At 42.6% G+C, this 22,642-nt stretch overlaps 1 protein-coding gene across 1 annotated transcript in view; it reads left to right on the top strand.

The window, feature by feature from the left end:
* Window positions 1-225: 225 nt before the first annotated feature.
* SLC7A10 (solute carrier family 7 member 10) overlaps window positions 226-22,642 on the top strand; it is a 42,466-nt gene continuing 20,049 nt past the window's right edge. Inside the window, exon 1 of the mRNA XM_071567270.1 lies at window positions 226-358. Within this exon, the coding sequence (XP_071423371.1) occupies window positions 226-358 (133 nt within the window). The remainder of the gene's footprint in view (window positions 359-22,642) is intronic.

The raw sequence follows: 22,642 nt of genomic DNA on the forward strand, positions 1-22,642 counted from the left end.
GGGTACGGTGGGACCCTGAGAGGGACCGGGCACTGCGGGACCCCCCTGAGGGAACCCAGGCACTGCGGGAACCCCGGGAGGGACACGGCACTGCGGGGACCCCCCTGAGGGACAGGGCACTGTGGGACCCCCAGGCGGGACTGGGCACTGTGGGACCCCCGGGAGGAACGGGGCACTGTAGGACCCCCTCCCGGTCCCGCCGCCCCCCCGGGCGAGGGGCGGCGCATGCGCCTGTCGCGGCGGGGCAGAGCAGCGCGGGCAGCGATGGCCGGCGGGGAGCAGCGCGGCGCGCCCGGCCCCGAGCGGGTGGCGCTGAAGAAGGAGATCGGGCTGGTGAGCGCCTGTGCCATCATCATCGGTAAGGGCCGCCACCATCGCCTGCGCTATTGTCACCGCCCGTGCCGCTATCACCGCCCGTGCCGGTATCGCCGCGTCCCGCGGTGTCGGGAGGGGGCTCGGGGCTGGCAGCGCTGTCGGGGCTGCGGGACACGGCGGGACACGGCGAGCGGGGCTGCGGGACAGGGACTGCGGGACACGGCGAGCGGGGCTGCGGGACAGCGGCAAGTGGGGCTGCGGGACAGGGGCTGCGGGACACGGCGAGCGGGGCTGTGGGACAGGGGCTGCGGGACACGTCGAGCGGGGCTGTGGGACACGGCGAGCGGGGCTGCGGGACAGACGCTGCGGGACACGACGAGCAGGGCTGCGGGACAGCGACGGCGGGGACGGCGAGTGGCTGTCGCTGTCGCTGTCACACGCGGTCCGTCCGAATGTGCGCGCTGAGCAGGAGTGGCAGCGCTCTCCGCCCCAGTCTGAACGCAGAACCGCGAGGGTTTTCTGAAGTCTTTTCGTGATGACACGTGAGTTTGTTGAGGCTTATGCGGCGCTCGCTCGAGCAGGTGGATTGGTGTGTCTGAGGTCGGGGTTCTCCAAAGCGAAGGTGGCACTCCCGGGGTGTGCTGGGCCTCGCAGTGGCTGCTGCGGGAGGTGGCAGCGGTGGCATCGCTGGCGGTGCCTCCTCCCGCACACCTGGTGCGCGGTTCGGAGCCGGGACTGAGCCGGGACTGAGCCGGGGCCGAGCCTGATGCTCCCATAGCAGAGCCAGAACCTAGAAACTGGGGCACGGTGCGCCCAGCATCTTCCCTCTCCCTGCTCCATCACTGGGGCGTTTGGGCTGGGGAAGTGCAGCCAAGATTGGGGAAGGAGCAGTTTTCCAGGTGAGTACAAGCAGCCTGGACTAACCCAGTGAGCCTCAAAACCTCGTGGGAAGACCCAGCCTTAACCTTCACCAGAAGGTGTTGGAAAGGCTTGCAGTGACAGCTGGGTCAAGGTCCATGGCAGCAGTGGGCACAACAGAAGCTGCTGCATCCTTGGGAATACACTGTTCAGGCGCAGAATTGGCTGGGCCACCCCTTTGTGTCTCTGTGATTGATGCCACCAAGCTCAAGGAAGAGGATTTCACTGCAGGCTTCCTGTAGGTGATCAAACTGTCCTACTGCAATTTTATGCTCTTAGTCATGTATCCCTTTATGTCCAATTTAGGTGGATATGGTCTTGCAAACAAACAAACAAACAAACAAACAAACCAGAGACATTTCAATGCCATTGGACAGGATCTCTTGCACTGTGGGCAGGGCTGCTATATGAAAGGAAAATATTTTATTTGATTCCCACAGCAAAATACTAAAACCTGTACCTGCAGTTTGTGGCAAGATGTGTTCTAGGTATACAGAGATACCTTTACTTTGAATCTCACAGGATATTTAAGGGGGGAAATCTGCTTACTGGATTGCAGTGGAGCACAGATGACCTTGTGTAAGAGTGGAGTACTTGTGGGTGTTCAGTGCAGCACTGTGCTGTAAGTGAGGCACTTCTAGAGTTAGGTATTGCCTGAGTTGCTGCTGGACATAGGGAAGATTGATGGCATCTCTGTCATTTGTTAGGTATTAGATAATGGTATCTCAAGACTGCTACCCTGCTCTCCCAGTTCCTTTCCCAGTCAGCCTTTCATCAACCTTATTTGCTACATCTTGCAAGCAGAATACATATATCTAACACTTAATTAAATAAACCCTAATTAAATAAACAGCCTCTCATCTAATCAAGGACGTTTGAGCAGGAAAAGTACTGACATTTGTGATAAAGTCTAGTACTCTCAAATGGTGTAAGTGTTAGAGAAGGTATCTGCTGTGCCACATAAAGCCTAAAAGTTCTTTTGCAAATTTCCCCGTATTTTTTTAAAAGACATTTGAAACACAACCCTAGAATCCTGTTATTGAGTTTGTCTGTGTGCAGATGTGTGAAATTACACCAGGTATCACAAATTCTTCAGTCAGAAAGTGGTATTTAGGAAGAGTGTAGTATAGCTTTGTAGGTCTCACTACATAAAACATGACAACCCCCAGCCAGAGGACGCTGTAAATGACACCACATTTCCTTGCAAGCCATTACTGGAGTTAAATAAGTGCAATCTTACCTAAGGCTCCTCCAGCAAAAAAATCAACAAATTGATCCAAGTTGGTGTTAGGCAACCAGTTAACTCACTAAATTTCTGTATGATAAGATTCACAAGGGAAGGACTTTATTTCCAAAAGATTGAATGTGGGGGGGAAATGGGTACAGTCGGTGTGTCATAGCACTTGGAACTGATGACAGACCGGGACTTTCATGTCAGCCATCATATTGAATTTACTGTTCTGAGACGGGGAGGGAAACCCATTTCAAGGGTTTAGACATCAAATTCTGATGTGTCAGAGAACCCCAAGAAAAACAGAAATTGTGTCTTCTTGCTCTGCTTGGAGTTAAAACAAGATTGTGCTTTCTTATTTTTCTTTAAATGTTCTTGCAGGTTATCTTTATTCAAATAGTGTATGAAAGTGCCTCAGATATAGAAAATGTGAGAGCTTATTTTTGCATTATCAAACAAAAGTTTCATGCTGTGATCTGCCAGCATTACACCTAATGTTCAGGTTTAGCAGACTGTTCTACAAGTCTAATCAGCTACAGGATGGATACAGAGAATTATAACCTTAGTAATTAGGAAGAGGAAACTATAGGGAGCATTTGGAAAATACTCCAAATATGAGCTATGTTATTCTGTTATTTATGTTATGTTCTGGTTGCCTCCTATACACTAATTCTGCTTATTTAAAATAAAGCATTATATGATTTGCAGTTGGAGGTGAGGAGTCAGACTGGGCCAGGGAGCACTCAGAAACCAATGAAATCAAGTGAAAGAGAAGGGCTGGAGGTGGGACCACCATTATCTGATATATTTGAGATTATTCCAGTAATGTCAGGGGCTCTTGATATTTCACAGTCCATTAGTACCCTGTCACAGTTGCAATCAAGAAAAGAAAACCAGGTTCTAGATGCAGGTACATCTCTTGAGCCAGGTTGAACATGTTAGATGGTTGAACCTGGATGAGCAGGTTCTGGCTGTTGGAGATAGAGAAGGGCTCAGCCTGCCCCGGGAACATGGGACTTGTCCTGGTTCAGGAAGCAAGGAGGGCAGAGGCCACACTCATCCTGCCAGCTGCCCTGCAGCTCCCATACCTGTGCTAATTCCCTGCAAAACAAGTGTTCCTTTCCAATCTTCTTGCCATGTTTTGACTTACAGGACAATTTTCTTACTGCTTTTGCAACCAAGATATTCATCAATACAATAAATTGCTATTCTGTCTTAATGGACTCACAAAACTCATCCTTTCAAATTTTTATCCTTTCTTTATAGAGGTTTGAAAGGTTTTGCAATTAGAAATATCAGTTCATCTAATAGAAGATTTTTTTAAAAATTAGCATAACAAAGTACATCAAATTAGGAATATAATATGTCTGTCTTTTATCCACCCCATTGAACAGTCTCCTGAGTTCTTCCAGCAGCCTGGTCTTCTCACAACATGTCTGTTTTTCATTGCTTCATTATTTAAACTTTTTAACTTGCATACAAACAAACCTGATTGGAGAAGAAAGCTGTTGTTTCACACTGAGGCAGAAGACACCTCTTGGCAGTATTCTTATGTAAATGCAGGTACTAAATAAAAAACCTTTCTGTTTTAACGCTAAAAAGAGACTGATACTTAAAACTGAACACTGTTTATTCGTAGTAACAGTGCAAAACTGAACACTGTTTACTAGTCGTAACTTTTCTGGCCATTTCCCTGCCACAGAATTTTGGAAAGTACCTGAGACTTCCTGTAGAAGCCCCCAAACTGCCCTGTCTCAGGCATGGTTGTGTACAGTGAAAACAGATGTCCTGGGCTCCAGACATTAATAATCTTCTAATGTACTCAATTACACTACAAATCAAACTTGCCAATACTCTGATGAAGTGATACAGCTTTAAAAGTAGTGACTTACATGCTTTATTATCCACGAGATAATAATTTACTATATAATTGTTTGAAACCCACTCTAGATTTTATTTAGCAGACACAGAAATCAATGCTGTATTTAAGTCAACAGTTATTTTATGCACATACTCATAGCTGGCTTTACATATCATTTGCAGAGCTATATATGTAATTAAGATTTTCTATGAGCACAGGCATATGAGCTATACTGAGAAATTCTTATTCAGTGCCTTCCTGAGATTTGCCTGTTTACATGAAAAGCTTGTCTATGTGTAGTTTCTACTGCATTCCATAGTTCTTTAGAAAACTACAAGAATTATAAATAGCAGCCTGATTAATGTCTGTTACCAGCCCGGTTCTTTTGGTCTGAATAACAAAACTCACCATTCTTGTATTAGAAATGTACATTTAACTGTATACACAAATTGCATGTACAACACTTGTAATGAGATATTTGACTGTTTAACACAGACCAAGTAACTTTATATAAAACAGTTAAACATCTCTTAAAACTTGTTTATGTGACCTGTAAAACTGCAAGAAAGTAGCCATGGGGTCATATTTGCATTATGATGACGTCTGTTGTATGTTCATGAATCATTTTTTGTCAGGCTGTGTAAGACCTACTAGAAGACCTACAACTTGAGCCACAGTTAAATATGTCTGCTAAAACTAAATACATCTTATTTTGCTAAGCACAGGCAGTCAAGTTATCTGCATCAGCTGACTTGGCATTACTTAAAACATGCTTGCGGTGCTTATTCTACTCTCACAGAAGTTTGATATAAGATCCTTTATGAACTGGTCTCTGATTCAAGTCCAGTGATAGTATCAATACTTGTTCAGCTGACCAGTGAGCAGTATATTCAGTATGCTAGTCCTGAAAGTAACTTTCTGGATGTACTTTCTGGATGTATCTGTCCATATTGCCCAAAAACCAGCCCATTCTTACTTTCTTTCATAGCTGACACCAGTCAGTCAGCCTATGGATGGTCTCAGCAGAAGGCAAACAAGCTGAAAAGCCTCCTGAACATTAGAGATGCTTCCTTATGTCAGGGTTGTCCCAGTAAGTGTAAACTGCTGCCCCCACCATGATAATGCACCACGGGAACAACCAAGTAGGTTCCTTTGGCTGTCATTGCATCTGCCAGCGTTGTACTCACATACCAACAATTGCATCTGCATGGACAGGGAGATTTCATTTGCATAAATAGCACTTCCAGGGACAGTGCTTCCAATTTTTCCTCCTTGTCATTAGCAGAAAACTATTTGCCAGCCTTCCTGTGTGTCAGTTTGCTCTTTCCTTTCCACTGTGTCTCTTGACATTCTAACATGGCCTAAATGCCACGGTCTTTATAGGCAGAAACCTGGAACAGGATTTGGCAACTGGGGAAAGAGAACACATGGAACTGGGAATATCCTTCACACTCCATTTTCATAACATACTAGAACTTAAAAGGAAATGGATGGGTATCAACTCCCACTGCTTGATGAATCCTCTCTGATCACGTGTCATGTGCCACTATTGCTTTAGGCTGGGGTTTGGTCACTGAATCAACTGGCACCCATCAGATTCATCTGTTTATCAAGTAACATATCAAATCATTAGGAGATCATTCCTGGTCAGACACAATGGAGTTTGCTGGAGTAGTACCTCAGTTAAAGGACTGCAGCAGAAAGAAAGATGTATGAAAAGATACAGCAAAAAACCCACCCATATCTTTGGGTGATTTCTTCTGATTTCTGTGATCCTGCCTGAGATAATAGGAAAGGTTGGTGGTGTTGCGTCAAGAATTTTCTCCCTCTCTGAACCCATGTGAGAGAATTTCACTTTTATAGCTAGCTGAAGTTTCAGGACATGCTTTTGTTCTCTGACTTGTGAGAGTAATACAGATTACATTTCAACGGTTCTCTCTCAGAAAAAGGTGTTTCTAAAAAGAGTAGCCTTCCTTATCTTGGTTACACATGTTGGTAACTGATCTTTTTGAGCATTCAGTTCTACATGGCCCTTGCTGACATAAAACACAAAGGATTTATAAATGCACAACTGATTTTTTTTCAGAGCAGTAGTTCAGGATCTAGCTGAGACTGTAGAGAAATGTAATTCAGTATCTTGTCCTCTTATAAATGCGTATTATGGTTTAGTAAAGTCGGCAGTCCAGTCAGTTTTTGTTCAAGATAAATGGCACATCTTCCTTACCAGAGAAACCACCAAGATACTTCTGAGGCACCTGTGAATTTTTTACCATATAATCCAGAGACTTAGGCTCATATTCAAAACTACTGAAAATTACATGTCCAGGTTCCATATGTACATTAAATCTGATAGATGTCCATAATTTGGTGATACCCAGAATTAAAAAGAGGCTCATAATGCTGAGAAAGATCAGACTCTGCATTTTGAAAGAAAGAAACCTACAGATGCCCATCCAAAATGCAAGTTACCTTTTTGGCATGATATTATAGGGTGATGACATCTTCTTATGTTCTTCAAGACTGTTCCAACATACAATTCTCCATCAGAATTGTTTGGCATGGCCTTTCACCTGAGCTTAGGGAGCTGAAAACAAGCTGCAGTTTCCTTTGAAAGTAAAAACCATGGGAAAGTTCAAATTAAACCGGTAAAAGTGCAAGGAGATTCTGCAGCTTCTCTGGGCTAGCAGTTACATCTGGGTCTAAACTTACAGAGGAAGGCAAAAAGAACTGGAAATTCCTGGCAGAAAAAACCAAACCAAACCATAAAAAATCAAAACCAGACAGAAATAAAGAAAAATAAAATAAAAAAGCCTTTTTTTTTTTTTTACTGAGTATTTCTGGACAAATAAAGGGTTTTGTTTGTCCACAGATGTGCCTTTCTACTGCAGTCTGTATCCAGGAGAATTCAGCATCTGAAGTCCCACATGTACAATACAAAGATCAAGAACCAAAACAGCAGCAAAAAGACAAAGTGTAAAATGTCAACATGAATGAATCCTTCTCATATGATCTTCAGGGCCTGATGAAAAATCTTTTGCAAAAAAAAATAAGAAGCTAAATTTGTACTTTATAGCAGCAATTCTGTTTCCAGGTCGTTAACCATCAGGTATTTCATTGACTGATGGTTTTGGTTTGAGTGGGTTCACTTTGGGTGACTTTTGCTAGTTTGGGTTTTTTTTTACCTTCTTACCTTCTAAAAAAGCAGAAAATTCTGATGGGATACAATGACTGATCACAAGGCTGAAGCAATGAGCTTTCTGCAATGGATGCTGGTAGTTTAGATACTCTACACAGAAACCCCTTCCTTGATAGATGGAAAAACAAAGGTAGCATCCTTTGGGAAGTGTCTTACTCCTGATCTGGCAGTACAGTGCCTGCTTTCAGCAGCGCCATAAATCTCCACTCGTGTTCCCTTTTCCTGTGCCCTGCAGCTCATTTCCTTCTAGCATAATGTGGCCTTTTCTGTTGAGAAAGTCTGTTCTGCTTTGGCAGGCTCACAACAAGCAGAAATGGTTTGCTGGAGGTTTAACTTTTTTGTGTTTGGAGCTTTTTGTGTGCCAGACTTTTCCTTTTGAGACCCCGTTTTTTGTTGGGCTGCAGGGGGAGTTTCTACAAACTGCCACACTTTTTTGTCATCTTGATTGCAGCATGATAAAATGAGAAGGCATTTGTCAGTACTGAAGTGCCCCAAATATAAAACATCCTAACAGTGTTTGTTTTTTTCTGCTGGTCCTGAAAAGCCCAAAAGTCTCTCCAAGAGTTCTTTTGCAGATGTTCCATGGCAAAGAGCAGGGAGCCAGCAACCCAGCATGGACTGAGCATCTCAGCATCCTAATTCCTTTTTAAAGGCTTATATCCCTCTCTGTGTAATGAGAAAGCATGGAGACTATCCAAGCCCTGTTCTCCTGCAGAGGAAAGCCATATATAGTGCTCAGTACATTTATTCACATGCCAATCTCCACAAAATCTCTTTATGCATTATTAGTTTACTCTCCTGATGGATTCTGGCACTGTCCCCTGCAAGTCAGGGCTGAAAAGCAAGATTAGAAGAGTGGTTGTCTACAAATTGTTCCCATCTTCAGGAACTTGCAAATTCTGTTTCTCTGATTGCAGGGCAATGAATGAACCAATCTGTTGTTAGGGGGAGCTGTTTAAATTCTTGCTCGTGGACCTGGTTCATCATCCCTTTCAGGCAATAGAGACAAATTCCACTGGATCTCAGAGCAAGAACGGTGGAGAGGAATATACTGGTGATGTTTAAGCCTGAGGAATTTCTGTTTCATTGAGTAATGGATTAACCCTCACAGCTTAATTGCTCCAATTCATTAACACTTCTTTAGAATAGTACCAAAACTTACAGAAAACTAAAATCTTTCAGCATCTGAAAATGGAATGTTTTACCTGATCCTTAAATACTGGTGTAATCACACAAGAAATATGGGCTAGAGGATCAACACTGTAAAACATAGCATTAAAAATCAGTAAAACTAGAGAAATCAGAAAACTTCAGTTACTTCTAACTCCAAGAAATAGGTCAGGGATCTGGATGAGGGGCAGGTTTTTGTGCTGTGAGAAACAATAGCTCTTTCATCAGTTACATGAAACTGCTTAATCTAGATCAGGCCAAGCATCTTAATATAGTATACCATGAAGAATTATGTGTGAACAGGACAAGGGCCTTGTTTGCAATCATGAAAGGCAGGAAAAATCAAGGAAGAATCCCATTCCCTTGAATAGGCTGGGTCAGAGAGCTAAAATCCACAATGTTTGTGTGATCTCTGACAATGCACATCTCGAGGCTGCCCATCACAAACCCTCAAATTCACCTGTGGCACTGGTCAGCTCATAGGTGTGTTAATTATGCTTCATTAACTCTGGGCTAGATAATCACCCAGGGATGGGCAGTCAGGCTAGAAAAGGTTGCTCTCTAATTATAGAGATGTATCCAGGCAGTGGAGGACAGAAGTTGAGGTCTGAATACTGAAAAGCCTTCTCTGTAACACGAGCAGTTTTGCAAAGAGGTCATTGCACTTGTACACATGTGCATGATGTTACAAGCTACAGGTCTGACAAGATAAAGCATCCTTAGTGGTCTAGTCTCCTGTCATTCCTAAGTGTCTTCCACCTTTTTCCTGTCACATTATGCAACCACACTGAGAGAAGGAAAAACACTATAAACACATGTCATATATGATGGGTTTTAATAGTATTGTGCCATGAGCTCACTCCTGCTCAGGCCCCATGAGGCTGGCTGATAAATCTAGAGGAACATTCCTTGTCTCCCTGCCCACCCATGCCTTGGAAAGGATCAATATGTGCTTCTCCATGAATATGAAGGTAATGACTGGCAAGGACTTACAGCTTTAACCTGTGTGCTTCCATAGCATGAAAATGAATTCTTTTGTACAGAACACCCAAGGGATCATTTTTTTTTTTAGGGAGTTGCAAGAAATGGATGAAAAAGGATAAAAACAGGAGGTTGAGTTCCTCCTCTGGATTATTTCAAAATTCTTCAGCAGCTCTCCTGAGAACTTAATAGAACAGGATTTGCTTGCTTGTTTTAAGGGAGGTCACCTCAGACTGTATTTCATTTCCATTTGCCCATGACTTACTTTTTTCTCTGGCCAGATTTTGTCCTGTTTTGATATCAGACTTACTCTTTGGTAGCTGGGGTCTCAAGTCTTCTTTTATTGCTAATTTAAAACAATGCAGACAGTTCTGATGGCCATGAAAGGTGTATGAAACCGTATCAGAAATGTCATTCTAGGACTCCATAAACAAAAATGTTTCATCTCTTCTGATACTCTTAAATGCAGTCTGAAGACTTGAAAAGCCATGCATTTCGGAAACACACATAATCAACTCTTTTTATAAGTGTCTTGAAAACAGTAATAGCATTAGTTAGTTCAAAAGAGCAGAGATTATCCAAGCTTGTTAAGCTTCCAAACACTGCACTTTGACTCAAGTTAATTAAAAAATAGCTGAATCAATATTTGAAAGAATAAGGGAAATAAGTATTTGATTCTGGTGGTATCCTCACATGCATACCCTTCAGCTCAGAAGTGATTTGCATTTGTATGATAGAATTAATATATTTGTAATTAAAAAAAAAAAAGCTGACCAACTACTTTGTTTGTGCTCCTGCTAGGAGATCTTGTTGCAATAAAGCCATTTCTTATGGTAAACTCTGCCAGAAAGCAGTAGGACACGATGTCTACATGTTTTTTGGTTGTGGGCACAGCCAGTTCCCTAGCAACGCATTAAGATTTAAGCAGACTATTACAAAAGGTACCCAAATCCTGTACATATTATGAGTGTGTACAGAAGGGACAGCTCCCCTTTGCATGCTTGGGCTCCCAACGAAAAATTAAAAACCTTTTTCTTGATGGGTCCCAAGTCTCTCAAATCCTACTGAAGGCAACAAGAGCAGAGGACTTCACCGCCTCACAGAACCAGGCCTTAAATTAAATTAAATTAAAGCAACTAGGTGCAAAACACATTAATGATTTATTGCCCATGTACCTGAGCGAGCCTGGCAGTCACACTGCAGTGAAACTGGGTGCAAATGAGCCTTACTGTGTTCAGGTTGCACAGCAGAGAGCAATGGCAACAAGTGTCATCTGTTGTCATTAATTAAAGTTATAGGGAGCCAGTCTCATACACTCATTTTTTACCACAAATCTAAAGTGAACACACCTGTTATTGACCAAACACAGTCAGGAGACAGAAGCAGCATCCTGGTCACCCTTAGCAGCAGGCTGGGATTATCCTCTATTTCAGACAGAGAAAAAGGCACATAAATGCCAAAAGGAGCAAATTCTCTTGTAGCCATCAACCCCCAGGACCTCCCTGAAGGCAGGTGTGTGAATACACCATTTATTGAAACCCCTGTGTTTTCATCTGAGTACTTCTGAGATAGTCTGAGGTCTTCTTGGCTGAGATTCAGCTGCTCAGAAGCCCCAGAACTGGAAAAAAACCCAGACCAGTGACAAAACTTGTGAAAAGTGACATTTATAAAAACCTGCTTCAAACAGAGGTCTGTTCCTTTAGGAAACTCAGAAAGAAATAAAACAAGACAAATCAAACCTCTCCAATCTGTTGCAAAACTAGAACAGAAAGCGTGTTATAACCAGGGTCCAATACATTGCAATGGCAGAGGTGTGCAGGTCTGTGTTAACATGTATTTTGCAGGATTAGCTAATTTAATTCCATGTTTCTCTGTTTGCTATTCTGTAAACAAGTTTTATCCATCCATGGGGAAGGAGGGACATTCTTTTGATGAACTTTTTAGCTGGTCAACTACTTAGATAAACCTGATACTTAAACACATCAGTGAGCCTTATGAAATCTACTAAGTCTGAAGATACTGAATTTCAGAAGATAGTTGTGATATTTGCAAATACAGGCTTCACACACACAAAAGAATATGGTAAAATTGCTATCTCTTGAGGTCATATTACAACAGGCCCTCAAATGCCCAGATCTTATTTAAGAACTTCAAGAAAAGCTGCTTGCTTTTTTTTTTTTGAAATCCAGTTTCTAGTTCTCATCAGTAATATTGTCTAAACTTATTCTTTAAAAATAAGTACATATTTAAAAATTAAGTCAAGTCACAAGTCAGCACTGGTTTCTGGATACGTGAGGGCAGCAACACAGTATTGTAAGTGGTGTCAAGGTGCCTGTCAATACTGAGCTGATGGGTGTTTGTGAATCTCATTTAAGCTCAAGCTGAGCTGGTTACCAAACTGCACTTGAATTTAAGTGTGAGCTTAAAATCAAGTATCATTGTGCAATAGTTGTACACACCCCAGGAAGCATAAATGTCTTTTTTTTTTTTTTGCTTTTAAATTCCACCTCAGTTCATTGACCATAGTGAAACATAAGCCTATCTTTGTATTCTTTGCTAAGATGGAGATAAAACCACTTAGAGTTATAATGAGACCCTGCTGAGAGAGGGAAAACTAACTGCACAGAATTTGGAAACACAAGTTTACAACCAGAAAAACATCAATTTGAGAGTTTGAATTCTTGCAGATCAAGGAGCTGTGAAACCTGCAGGAACAGCAAACTGTGCTAAGGAGCTCATGTATTGTTTCCATCTGCATCCAGAATAAGGTTGTGTGAGACCCCAGGCAGTGACATTACAGCTTATAGGACATTCTGAACCAATCATTCTTTACAACATAACCTGAGCTATAACACAGCAGTTGGTGTTTATGGGTGACTTGTTACTGCCATTTTCGTATTGCTTTGTTTTAAATACCTATTGCCTGGAATTTCAGTTCAGGAAGGCACTTTGCTGTTCAGGATAATATTGAAGCATAAGTTGTACCTTGAAAGTTTAACATACTTAAGTTCCCATTATACCCCTTTAGGAATTAAGTTTAGAGATGCTCTTCCTAGTGGATCCCAAGTTTGTAGAAGCTACATAAGCACAGACCAAAATCCACCAACTGGCCTGAGCCTGAGCACACTTTTACAGGGCTCATCTTTACAGGGTCAGAGCAGGAAGCACAAAAACCAGTAATCTGGGAGAAGATCAGAGGCAAGAGTGGGAATTAAATTTTGCCTTAGCTGTAGTTGAACAAATAAGTTCAAACTGTGTCTTTTCTCCAACCTGCTCTTCCCTTTGATGCTGCCCTGTGAGTCCTCCACTGTCCCTTGGCTGCTGCAGAGCATAGGTGGGTTCCTGGTAGCCATAGCTGAGGGTTGAAAGGGCACCAGTGATGCAAACAAAGTTTTTAATCCACAAGGAGGAACATTTTTCACAGCAAAAGCTGCCGAGATGCTGTGTGAGGCAGGCAGGGAGGTGTCACGGTGGCTGTGGAGCAGTGTGGGGGTCAGAGAGACAGTGGCAGCTTCCAGGCTGGTTTCTTCTGCTACAGCCTAGAATTGCCTCACCAAAAAAAAAAAAAATCCTTGTGTGTGCTTGTATTCCTGTGCTGTGTAATTCTAGAAATTGCATACCACCATTTTGCTTAATCTTTCTAATTAGGCAAATGATACTTCCATGAGGACTGACAGCTTTCAGAAATGGGCAGGAAGTGACTTTTCCGCTGGACAGCAGTTGCTGACAAATTTTCCAGACTGGTTAATCTGTTCACTGTGCTCAATCACAATGATTTAATAGAGTTAGGGGGAGAAAAAAAAAGGCGAAAACCCCACAGTATTTACCATGAAACAAATTATGCTTCAGAGATGGTGCCAGGGTCTTTACCATTGGCATGAGTAGGGCTGAAGAGTCTGAGCTGCCAAATAGCTGTATCTGTCATACTGTCCTTGTCTGACCCAGCACTCCCCAGCACAGCTGAACTCTCTGGCTGTTTTTAAAGCTGAGTTGGTGAGCTTTGCAGCAGTATTTTGTAACTGCTTTGCTTCTTGGTAAATACTGAAAATCATTGCAGGTGTAGAGGGCACTATGAGAGCCCTCCCAGAGATGCAGCTGACACTTGTGGGGTTACTCAGCCAAGGGACAAACATTAAATTAGCTGAGTGGGCTGACATCTGCCCCTTAACATGCTACAGAAGGACTTGTCTCCACTATCAGTCACTTTCCTTAAAATTAGAATTTATCTGGTAGTAATCACTCACAGTGACCTAGAGGAGACCCCCACGTCCTCCAGCGTGTGTGCAGGGCAGAGCTTTACAAACTGCCCATTTCTGCATCAGGGGATTTAATGACCCATTTCTGCTATTTGCAGGTAAAATCCCAAGTCAGGATATTGAGATCCGGAGAGCACAGACACCAGATGTTGGACAGGTAATGAGGGCCAATACAACACAAAGCTGCACTGTTCATAGAGAGCAATCAGTGTGCAGTGCTGCACTTACCAGGCATTTTAGGAACATTACACAGCCCTCTCCCAGCACCAAGGTAGGTTTGGCATTCAGTTCCTCTTTGGAAATTAGAGGATTGAAGCTTTCTCTACCCCCATGGGAGTACTTTGCTTCAAAGGTCACAGTGGCTCCTTTATGTGCTGAAATCCCACAGTTAAGGGGGTACTTTGAGCCCCTGTTCCCCATAAACCCTTGCACTGCTGCCAGTAGGGATGCAGTGGGAACCACCAAGGACTGCTCTGCACATCTGTGTGGCACTCCCTCATCTTCACCTGGCAGCACTGCCCTGCCAGAAACCCTGCTCAAGGGCCCTGATGTCAGGGAATAAGGAAAGGAAGGTGCAATATGAAGCTCAGTACAAGTAACTGGTAATAATCCTCTCCTGGACACATCCCTGCTGCTGCACAGGCTGCTTTCAGTGTGGCAGCATGTGGGAGCTCACTCTGAGACTGTCCCAAGGAGGATGTCACCTGGTCCCTGGGAGAAGGCTTAGTCCCATATTTCTGCCTTATCGTTGCAGTGCACAGAGGCAAAGGCACAGGAGGCTGAGGTTTGCTCTCCATGGTAATGAAATGCAGCCCACATATCCCAACACTGGCAAGAGAAGAGGAGAACAAGTCAGAAGTTAAGGAAGTAGAGAAATCAGACCAAGTACAAGAGTCAGAACAGAGGAGCAGGAAATAAAGCAGTGGACTGTGTGCCTGAAAAGAGCAGACAGAGCCTACAGCCTGTGAAAGGATTAGCAGAATAAAAGGGAGCTCTCAATTTAGAACAACAAAAATCCTATCATACAGGCTTTAACTTCTCCTTTGATATAGACACACTGTAGCAGCGTTACTCAAATAAAACCGAATAAAACCATGCACTAGCAGACGTCTGTCGTCTTCTTTATTGTTTCACGTGCTCCTAAGAGGGCTGGTCCCCAGCACCTCCTGGCCATTTCTCTGCCTCAGAGCAGATCTGTGCTCTGCACACATCAGCTAAATGTTTGGTCACCAGCAGGTGGGGACCAGCACTGACTGATGGGGGCAACGGTGTCTCCTTCCAGCTGCTCAGTTAGGCCCTGCAATTTTGGGCATGCAGATTTGTAAACTAATTTATCATACCCCATGTATGCCCACGTGTATACTCAGGAGAGCAGGATGCTTGTAAGCCAGAGAGTGGGATCAGTGCTGGTTTTGGTTAACAGAACATTTGCATTTGACCCCAAGTTCTATACTGAGAATACTCCCATATGGTATCTTTCACAGTGAGGTCTTTACAGTACAGATACACCCTTCCTACAATTCCAGTCAACACATGTTAATCCTTTGAAAGCTGTTGAAGCAGCAGATTATTTGTGACCACCATGTTACCAAAACAAAGGCTTAAAAGCTTTCTTGAGGAAGGTTCTCTTGGTTAACCTCCTTCTGTAGATGAAAATAAGTTGACAAATTATCGCAAATTTTATGAATAGAAGATACCTTTCAGGAAAGTAGCAATTTTAAACCACCATGTTCTTGTGCCTTTAAGCTGTTGGGTACCTTGGCAGAGGTTGGGCTACTGCTTACCTCCTGTGGCAAGCAGGAGGCTTCAGCTGGACAGCAAAGCACTGCAGTCCCATAAATGCATCTTGTAGGATTTGAGCACTGCTCTCCCCTGAGGCTGCCTTGCACTGCTGGTGGAGAGGGATTCCAAACTAACCATCATCATTAAGCCGTTTATACACCTTAACCCAGAGCCAAATGTACAGGTTACTACTTTTAAACAACTATTCAAAGGCTCCCAGATACATTAAAGGTCCCAGGAAGACTGAGGTTACAAAATTTGCCTTGAATGCTCTTCTCCAAGTTGTGAATTTTTCATCTAATTCCAACACAGCTGCTTATCACACCCCCAAAATCACCACAATGCAACTGGCACCTACAAGTTGTATCCACTTGCTGGTTTTGTTCATCAGTGCTCTTTGCAATTTAATCAGGCTTATGTTTTCATAAAATAACAAAGATGAGAAGGCAGAGGTTATTCACTCTCTGGGGGAGGATCACGCCACCATTCTGCAGGCTGGTTGGTGGAGTGGGGAGAACAGCAACCCAAAACTGTGCCGGCCACTGTGACATTCCCTAAAATTCGGGGTAAGGATGACATTCCATCCTGGCCACAGCTCCCTGAGGTCAGCAGGTGACAGACACTCCAGCCCCTCCCTGATGGCCGAGCTGGCCTTTCTCCTGCCCCAAGGAAAACTACTCAGTTTTCCATTCCTCATTGTTTCTGTTCTTCACCTTGGTTCTCATGGTCCTTCTGAACCACCTACCTGTATTTTAGTGCTCAAAATGCAAATATCTTCTTTGTACATCTACCACAGAAAGAAAACACATTTGCCACTATTTGAAGCAGCCTGATTTTTAAAGTCTTTAAAGTTGGGTGTAGGATAATCAGATTACAAGTTCTTAACCCAGTGAAATCCATTGGAATGTCGGAATAGCAGTTTGTAATGGCTGGTCATGTTCTTACTTGCTAGGAATTTTAACATAAATATTTGAACTGAAGTCGGGTTTTAAGATAATTTAATTTTGTTAAATACTAATCACTGTAGACATTACATTATCACTGTTATTTTTATAGCCATTTTTGAGGGTTGGCTGGGGGTTTTTTTGCAACAATATGAGCTGAACAGTCGTAATCCATTTTCTACTGGTACAAGAGTAACATTTTTTACTTGCATATGAAGTTAAATGGCTATTATTTTAATGCCAAGTTTTATAGATACTTTTATGCTTCATCCATTCTTCATTAAGAGTTTTCTGAATGCTATTTAAAAGCAGACAAATCCAAGAAATTGCAGGAAATAACTTAAACACTCACATACCCTAAATTCATACTTGACTAGAGGTTAAGAAAATGCACTTGGAAGTGTTTGAAGTTTTAATTCTGCAGAGTCCCCACAGCCCAGTAATTTCCTGGGCTGACTGCTTTGTTGATTCAGAATTTCATTAGCTGTTTGTTTTAAATAATCTGTACTTTTAAAATTATTTAATTAAATCGTATTTTAATTAATTAATCAATCATAATCTGTTGTGTTGGATGCTACACTTCTGTTAAAAAGCTGGAGAGGAGCCAGGGAAAGCCTGAGCAGCACCTGTGCCCATCCATGTCATTAAGTGGTGTGGCACTGCTGGCACGGGGGTGTCAGAGCTCGAGGTCAGCCAGGGCAGCACCTTTATTTACTGGGGGTAACCACAGCCATTGGGAGCAGCTGTGCTGCCACAGCATTTCTGGTTAGCACCAAATTTATGAGCTGCACGTTTGACTTCTTGACTGGTTTTGTAGATGTGTCTTGCTCTGAGTTCACAAAGAGGCAGCGACGGTCAAAACCGGTCACTGATGTGCTCAGTGGGGAGTGCTTAACTCCTGAGAGCCAATTAGCTCCCAGGGCAATTAGCTGCACTGCAGGCTGCTTACTTTAGCAGTATTCTGCTTAATAAATATATAAAGAAATATCCTACATCCTTGCCATTATTGACATAACCCACCTCATTATTTAGTTTGTATTCAAACAGTTTGCAAAGCACGATTCCTTTTGACTAAGATTTTTTTGTTGTTGCCAAACAGGATTCTCCATTCTTTACAATATTTCCTACTCAAATAAGATATATTTATTTATAATTCCCAGGGAGGATGCATAGCTTCAGCATTTGTTTATAAGAGGGCTATTTTAAGCAATGACACAGACTGTCATCCTGTTGGCCTGAGAAATGACTCAGCCTGGTTGTGGGAGTCCTGAGAGGGTGGGCACACTACTGATTATTGTTCCATTCACAGCTATCAGTGAAAACTGTCAGTATCTGCTGTTGAGGATACAATATACCAATATATCAAAAGAGAGATATACCTGAACCCAGGTTGGTCTCAAACATTTAATTTAAAAGAAAAAAAATCTTATTGTATACAGCTTCATAGTAAAGTGACAAGTAATGTCTGACATTCCCCACACTGGCACTGAGAAAGGATGCTGGACTTTACTAGTGGAACCATCCTCAGACCATCTGTTACAAGTGTAGCAATGAAACACCCACTATAAAAGTTGGGGATATAATCTTTGATGACACTGACTACAGTTTTGCTAATTCCCACTCTCATTCATTAAGCACAGTAACACAGGCATTGCCTCTGCCTGCCTTGGACATCACATCTCCCCACCTTGTTACCTGCAATGTGCCATGTCCTGAGGCCAAAAAACAGCACTCGATGAAAGCAGGAGTCTGGCAGGATTCATGGCCATGAACCATGCACAGTTTTTCAGGAGTGTTGTCTGCTCTAATCCTTCACTGAACAGCTCACAAAGTGATTTAGTGATTTGCCTGACTGCAGCCAAAAAAAAAAAAAGAATTTCTTTGTTGTTTATATTTCACTTTGTAGGGGAAAGAGCTACTTAGATAAATTTCTAGTCAGTATTACAGACCCATTCAGAATTTCAGATGTACTACAGATTTTTAAGGAAATGCACACACAACAAAAGGCATGAGTGATATTTATTCTTTGCTAACCATGCAGGAAATTGCTTGGATTTATCCATACATACAAGACATACAGTCAGTAAGGCCATTCTTAGAGAACTGGTGGATATGTTCAACAGGCTGCAAGATCCTTTATTTTTACAATCTGGTGGATTGTGTGCTGGAGGTAACTAAAAGGTGCCCTGAGGACTTTGCATTCTAAGTGAATTTGCTGAGTATTACCAGGTGCCTTTATTTTCTCACAAGGACAGTGATATTTACTGTTTTCCTTCAAAGTGCAGTTCTTTAAGTGTTCTGATGAGAATTTAGGTTTTGTTTAAAAGATGAGCTTCAATTCTCGTACTTACATTGAGAAACATCAAAACCTGACCCCAAATGCCCTCTCATAGTTCAAAAGCCAGAGGCAAAGTGAAAGCTTGGGTTTTTCAGTAAGCCCCATGTCCCAATATTCAGGTCATGCCATAGTTCCCAAATGGTTTAGCTCTGCATGAGGTGCTGACCCCAGAGAAAATCTGTCTGCTGTGTGAGTGAGTGACTGGTCTGGGAAACCCATCCCAGGGCCAGGTCACAGAGCATCCTAAACATAATCAGACAAAGTATTGGTGATTTGAAAGGACAGGGAATTGGGCATTGTCTTGAGCCAAAAACAGGTTTGGGACCCACTTGCATTAAGTCAGAGATGGAGCCTGGATCATAGGAGGGACTGAACCCACTGCACAGCCAGGTCAGTGCCGTGTTACAGCACCTGGTTTGGGTCCATCCCACCCCCAGCGCTGCAGCTCCAGGGGTCCCAGCTGGGCTGTGGCTCAGGGAGGGCCGGCTGAGCTCCAGCCTCAGATGCAACTCCACCTCATACAAAGTGCAGCTAGGCAAAGATTCCTTCAGTATTATAAACAATTTAAAGGTATAAATTCCTTCCTATAGCACAGGATTTTTTCCTTTAGCATCTCACTGTAGTCTCTGTGATATTCATTCTTTCCTTTACAAAGCAGAGTATTTTGGCATCTCTTGTTCTGAGGTGTTTATTGCCTTTTTCCTCCTTTTCACAATAGCATGGAATAAGTGGTATAATAATACCATGAGAACTTCAGCTTTTGTTTAAAAATTGTGTTCCTAACCCTTATGAGTCATTTTAGAAAATTGTCTTAATCTTAAGTTAAAATTACAAAGCACACAAGGTAACTAAAATAGCCTGAAGTGTATCACTGCTGAGATCTTATCCAGTGTCATGTTTTGGTTTGGTTGGCGGTTTTTTGGCCAATGTTGTCCACATCCTAGAAAAAGAGGAAAGAGGGGAAGGGGAATTTAAAAAAAGGAAGAAATGTCAGTGTTTTCACCTCTCCAGCCAAGTAACCACAGCAGTGCCACACAGCTGAGCAGGGCCACTCTTGGGTCTTGGTGAATGTGTGCAACCAGCAGTGTGGGAGCAGATCACCCACGGTCTCACTGGCTCTGCCAGGGTCTTTTCACACCAGTGAGCAGCAACTGGGCAAATTTATGGGCCAGTTTCTCTAAGTCAAGAACAAAAATATTTTTTTCTAGCATCAAGCAGGCAAGGTTTACCTTTCTTCTTGCCCCCAACACAAGTCATTCTCACTCTGGATAAGAAAATTAAAATAATTTAAAACATATATATATAAAAATAAATAATAAGAAACACCCAAAGAATTTAATTTGTCAAGTTCAAGGCTCTTAAGTTTCTCTTGAAAACTCTCAGTTGATTAGAATAAGAAGAGGATTTTGTTCTGATGGTCAGTATTTTTGCAGGATGTCTTTTCAAGGCTCATGGGTGCTATCCAGGACAGTGCTGGGTTCAAAACAGCTTCTGTCCTGCCAAAAAATATTTTTTTAAGGCTAGGAATATGAGAGGGCTGAGAAAGTGATTGTTTTTCTATTAGTAATAGTAGAAACATTTTCACATGCCAAGGGAGCAGGGATGGGCCAGCAGAGAGAGACAAATTTGGGTCCATCATCCCACTCTCCCCACCTTGGCACACTTCACCTGCCCTGTTTCCTGTGGCTCCATCTCTTTCCATACTCCACATTTGGTTTTAGAGTTCTAGCCAGCCTGTTCTTTATTATATTTGTAAGACATGCCCATGACATGTGCACATGAAATTCAAGGACTAGTTTGCTTTTGGTTCAAAGTGGTAGTTTTGCAGCAGGAAACTCAAGCGAAGGCCATGAAGGAGCAGAGAAAGTGGCTGTTTTACAAGAAGTAATTAATTTTTTCCCTGTCTTCACCTCTGAGAAGAAAAAATGAATGCAGTGAGTATCAGGAGTACCAGCACTAGTAAAGCTGAAAAAACCCACCCCTGGCACAGTGAGCACAGTAATGACAGTTGAACTGCACAGCAGATTTCTTTCTCACTCCAGAGCTGCTCACCAAATTCCCTCCAGTTCCTGCTGACCAAGACTTGCTGTGAAATATCTATGTGTACATGAAGCATCTGCCTCATTGCTGAGTCTTCTGGCCTAAGAATGTCAGCTCAGGAACAGGAGACCTGAAAACTGCTTCTCATCAGGCACTTTCTGACATTTTCTGGAGTGTTTTAGCATCTCCACCACATCTATTTTTAAATATGTCCTATGCCAAGGGAAGTGAAGGTACTTTTTTAAGGCACATTTATCACATCTGTGGCAGATTTCCATAAGAACATTTTGTTGTCAGAAGGGATGTAGCACTTCCACTCCTGCAGATAAGTTTTTTGCATGTGTTGCAGGAGCAAAGTAATAGGCAACCAACAATAATAATTTTGCCTTATCATTTATTTATTCATGAAAGGCATTAGATTATTTTAAATATAATTAGTTACTTAATTTTAAAAAAATGTCCTATGAATGCTTGTATGAAATAATGATCCAGAAGGTTTGTGCTGCCTCTTCAGGTAGTTTTACCCAGAAATATTCTCCTTAAACAGAAAAAGTTCTGCTGTTTCCAGCTCAGACAGACTCACAGGTGAAGAAGACTGCTTTGGAAGCCTTGCCATGACAGGAGGCCATCACTCTAAACCAGCAGCAAACCTGAGCTCAGGTGAAAGAAAGCCCTGAGCAGGAGGCAATGGCATGAGAGGAGCCAGGGGGCTCATTTAGGGGTTATTCTGTCTTTGGGCAATTCCCATTTGTTCAGAACTGGGGTTGCCACAAGGGAATATTGTCCCATCCTAAAGAGGCAATGCAAACCTACAGATCTATTTTGGTAAAAAGCACTATGTCTGAACTTCAGGCTGCCCTCCAAAATGGCACAGTCTGCTCCCCAACAGTGCAGTGTTTTCATGTGCATTGGTTTGTGAGGGACAGAGACACACAGGTCTGTGTGTGCTGGCAGGGAGCAGACCATTCGTAAGGGTCTTTTATAACTTAAGGCCTTTTTCCATATGCATGAGTACAACTGATATAGCAATACCAAGGACTGTCAAGACAGTTTTTAAACTCCCAAGGCAGGTACTTCTTTTTCAGCTTAAACTCAAGATTTGTTACAGTTCTTGAACAGGGCAGTCTTTCAGAAAAACTTGTTTATTTCAATATATTGCAATGCTTCAGCCAGCAACAGAAACCATGACCAGAAAGCCCTATAAATTCTATCAAGTATTAAATTTGCTTTAGCAATATATTAAACTCCTCATCTATCTTACTGAAAGGTTTCAGCACTCCAATCCAGCCTTGTAGCTTCCCAGTAGACAAGACCCAGAACAAATCTATTAGTGCTGTGAAAATACTGTGCAGCTCATCTGCTTCAAACCCCATTCCTTCAGCACAGGCTGCTGAGATTAATGCTGTGGCAGTGCTTAGGGCTCCCTGGGCTGGTCCAGCTGAGGAATAACTACATTTAATCTTACTGTTTCTCTAGTATGATCTGGTTTTGATAAATCTACATCCCTCATGTGATTTTTTTTTTTAATGCATAAAAAGTCCTGTGCCTGGTGGCTGCCTATCCCAGCTGCACCAGGAGGGTCCAGGTGGGAGATGCCTCTATCTCTCCCA

The sequence above is a fragment of the Pithys albifrons genome, chromosome 12 (assembly GCF_047495875.1).
Source record: "Pithys albifrons albifrons isolate INPA30051 chromosome 12, PitAlb_v1, whole genome shotgun sequence".
In the NCBI taxonomy this organism is placed as follows: Eukaryota; Metazoa; Chordata; class Aves; order Passeriformes; family Thamnophilidae; genus Pithys; species Pithys albifrons.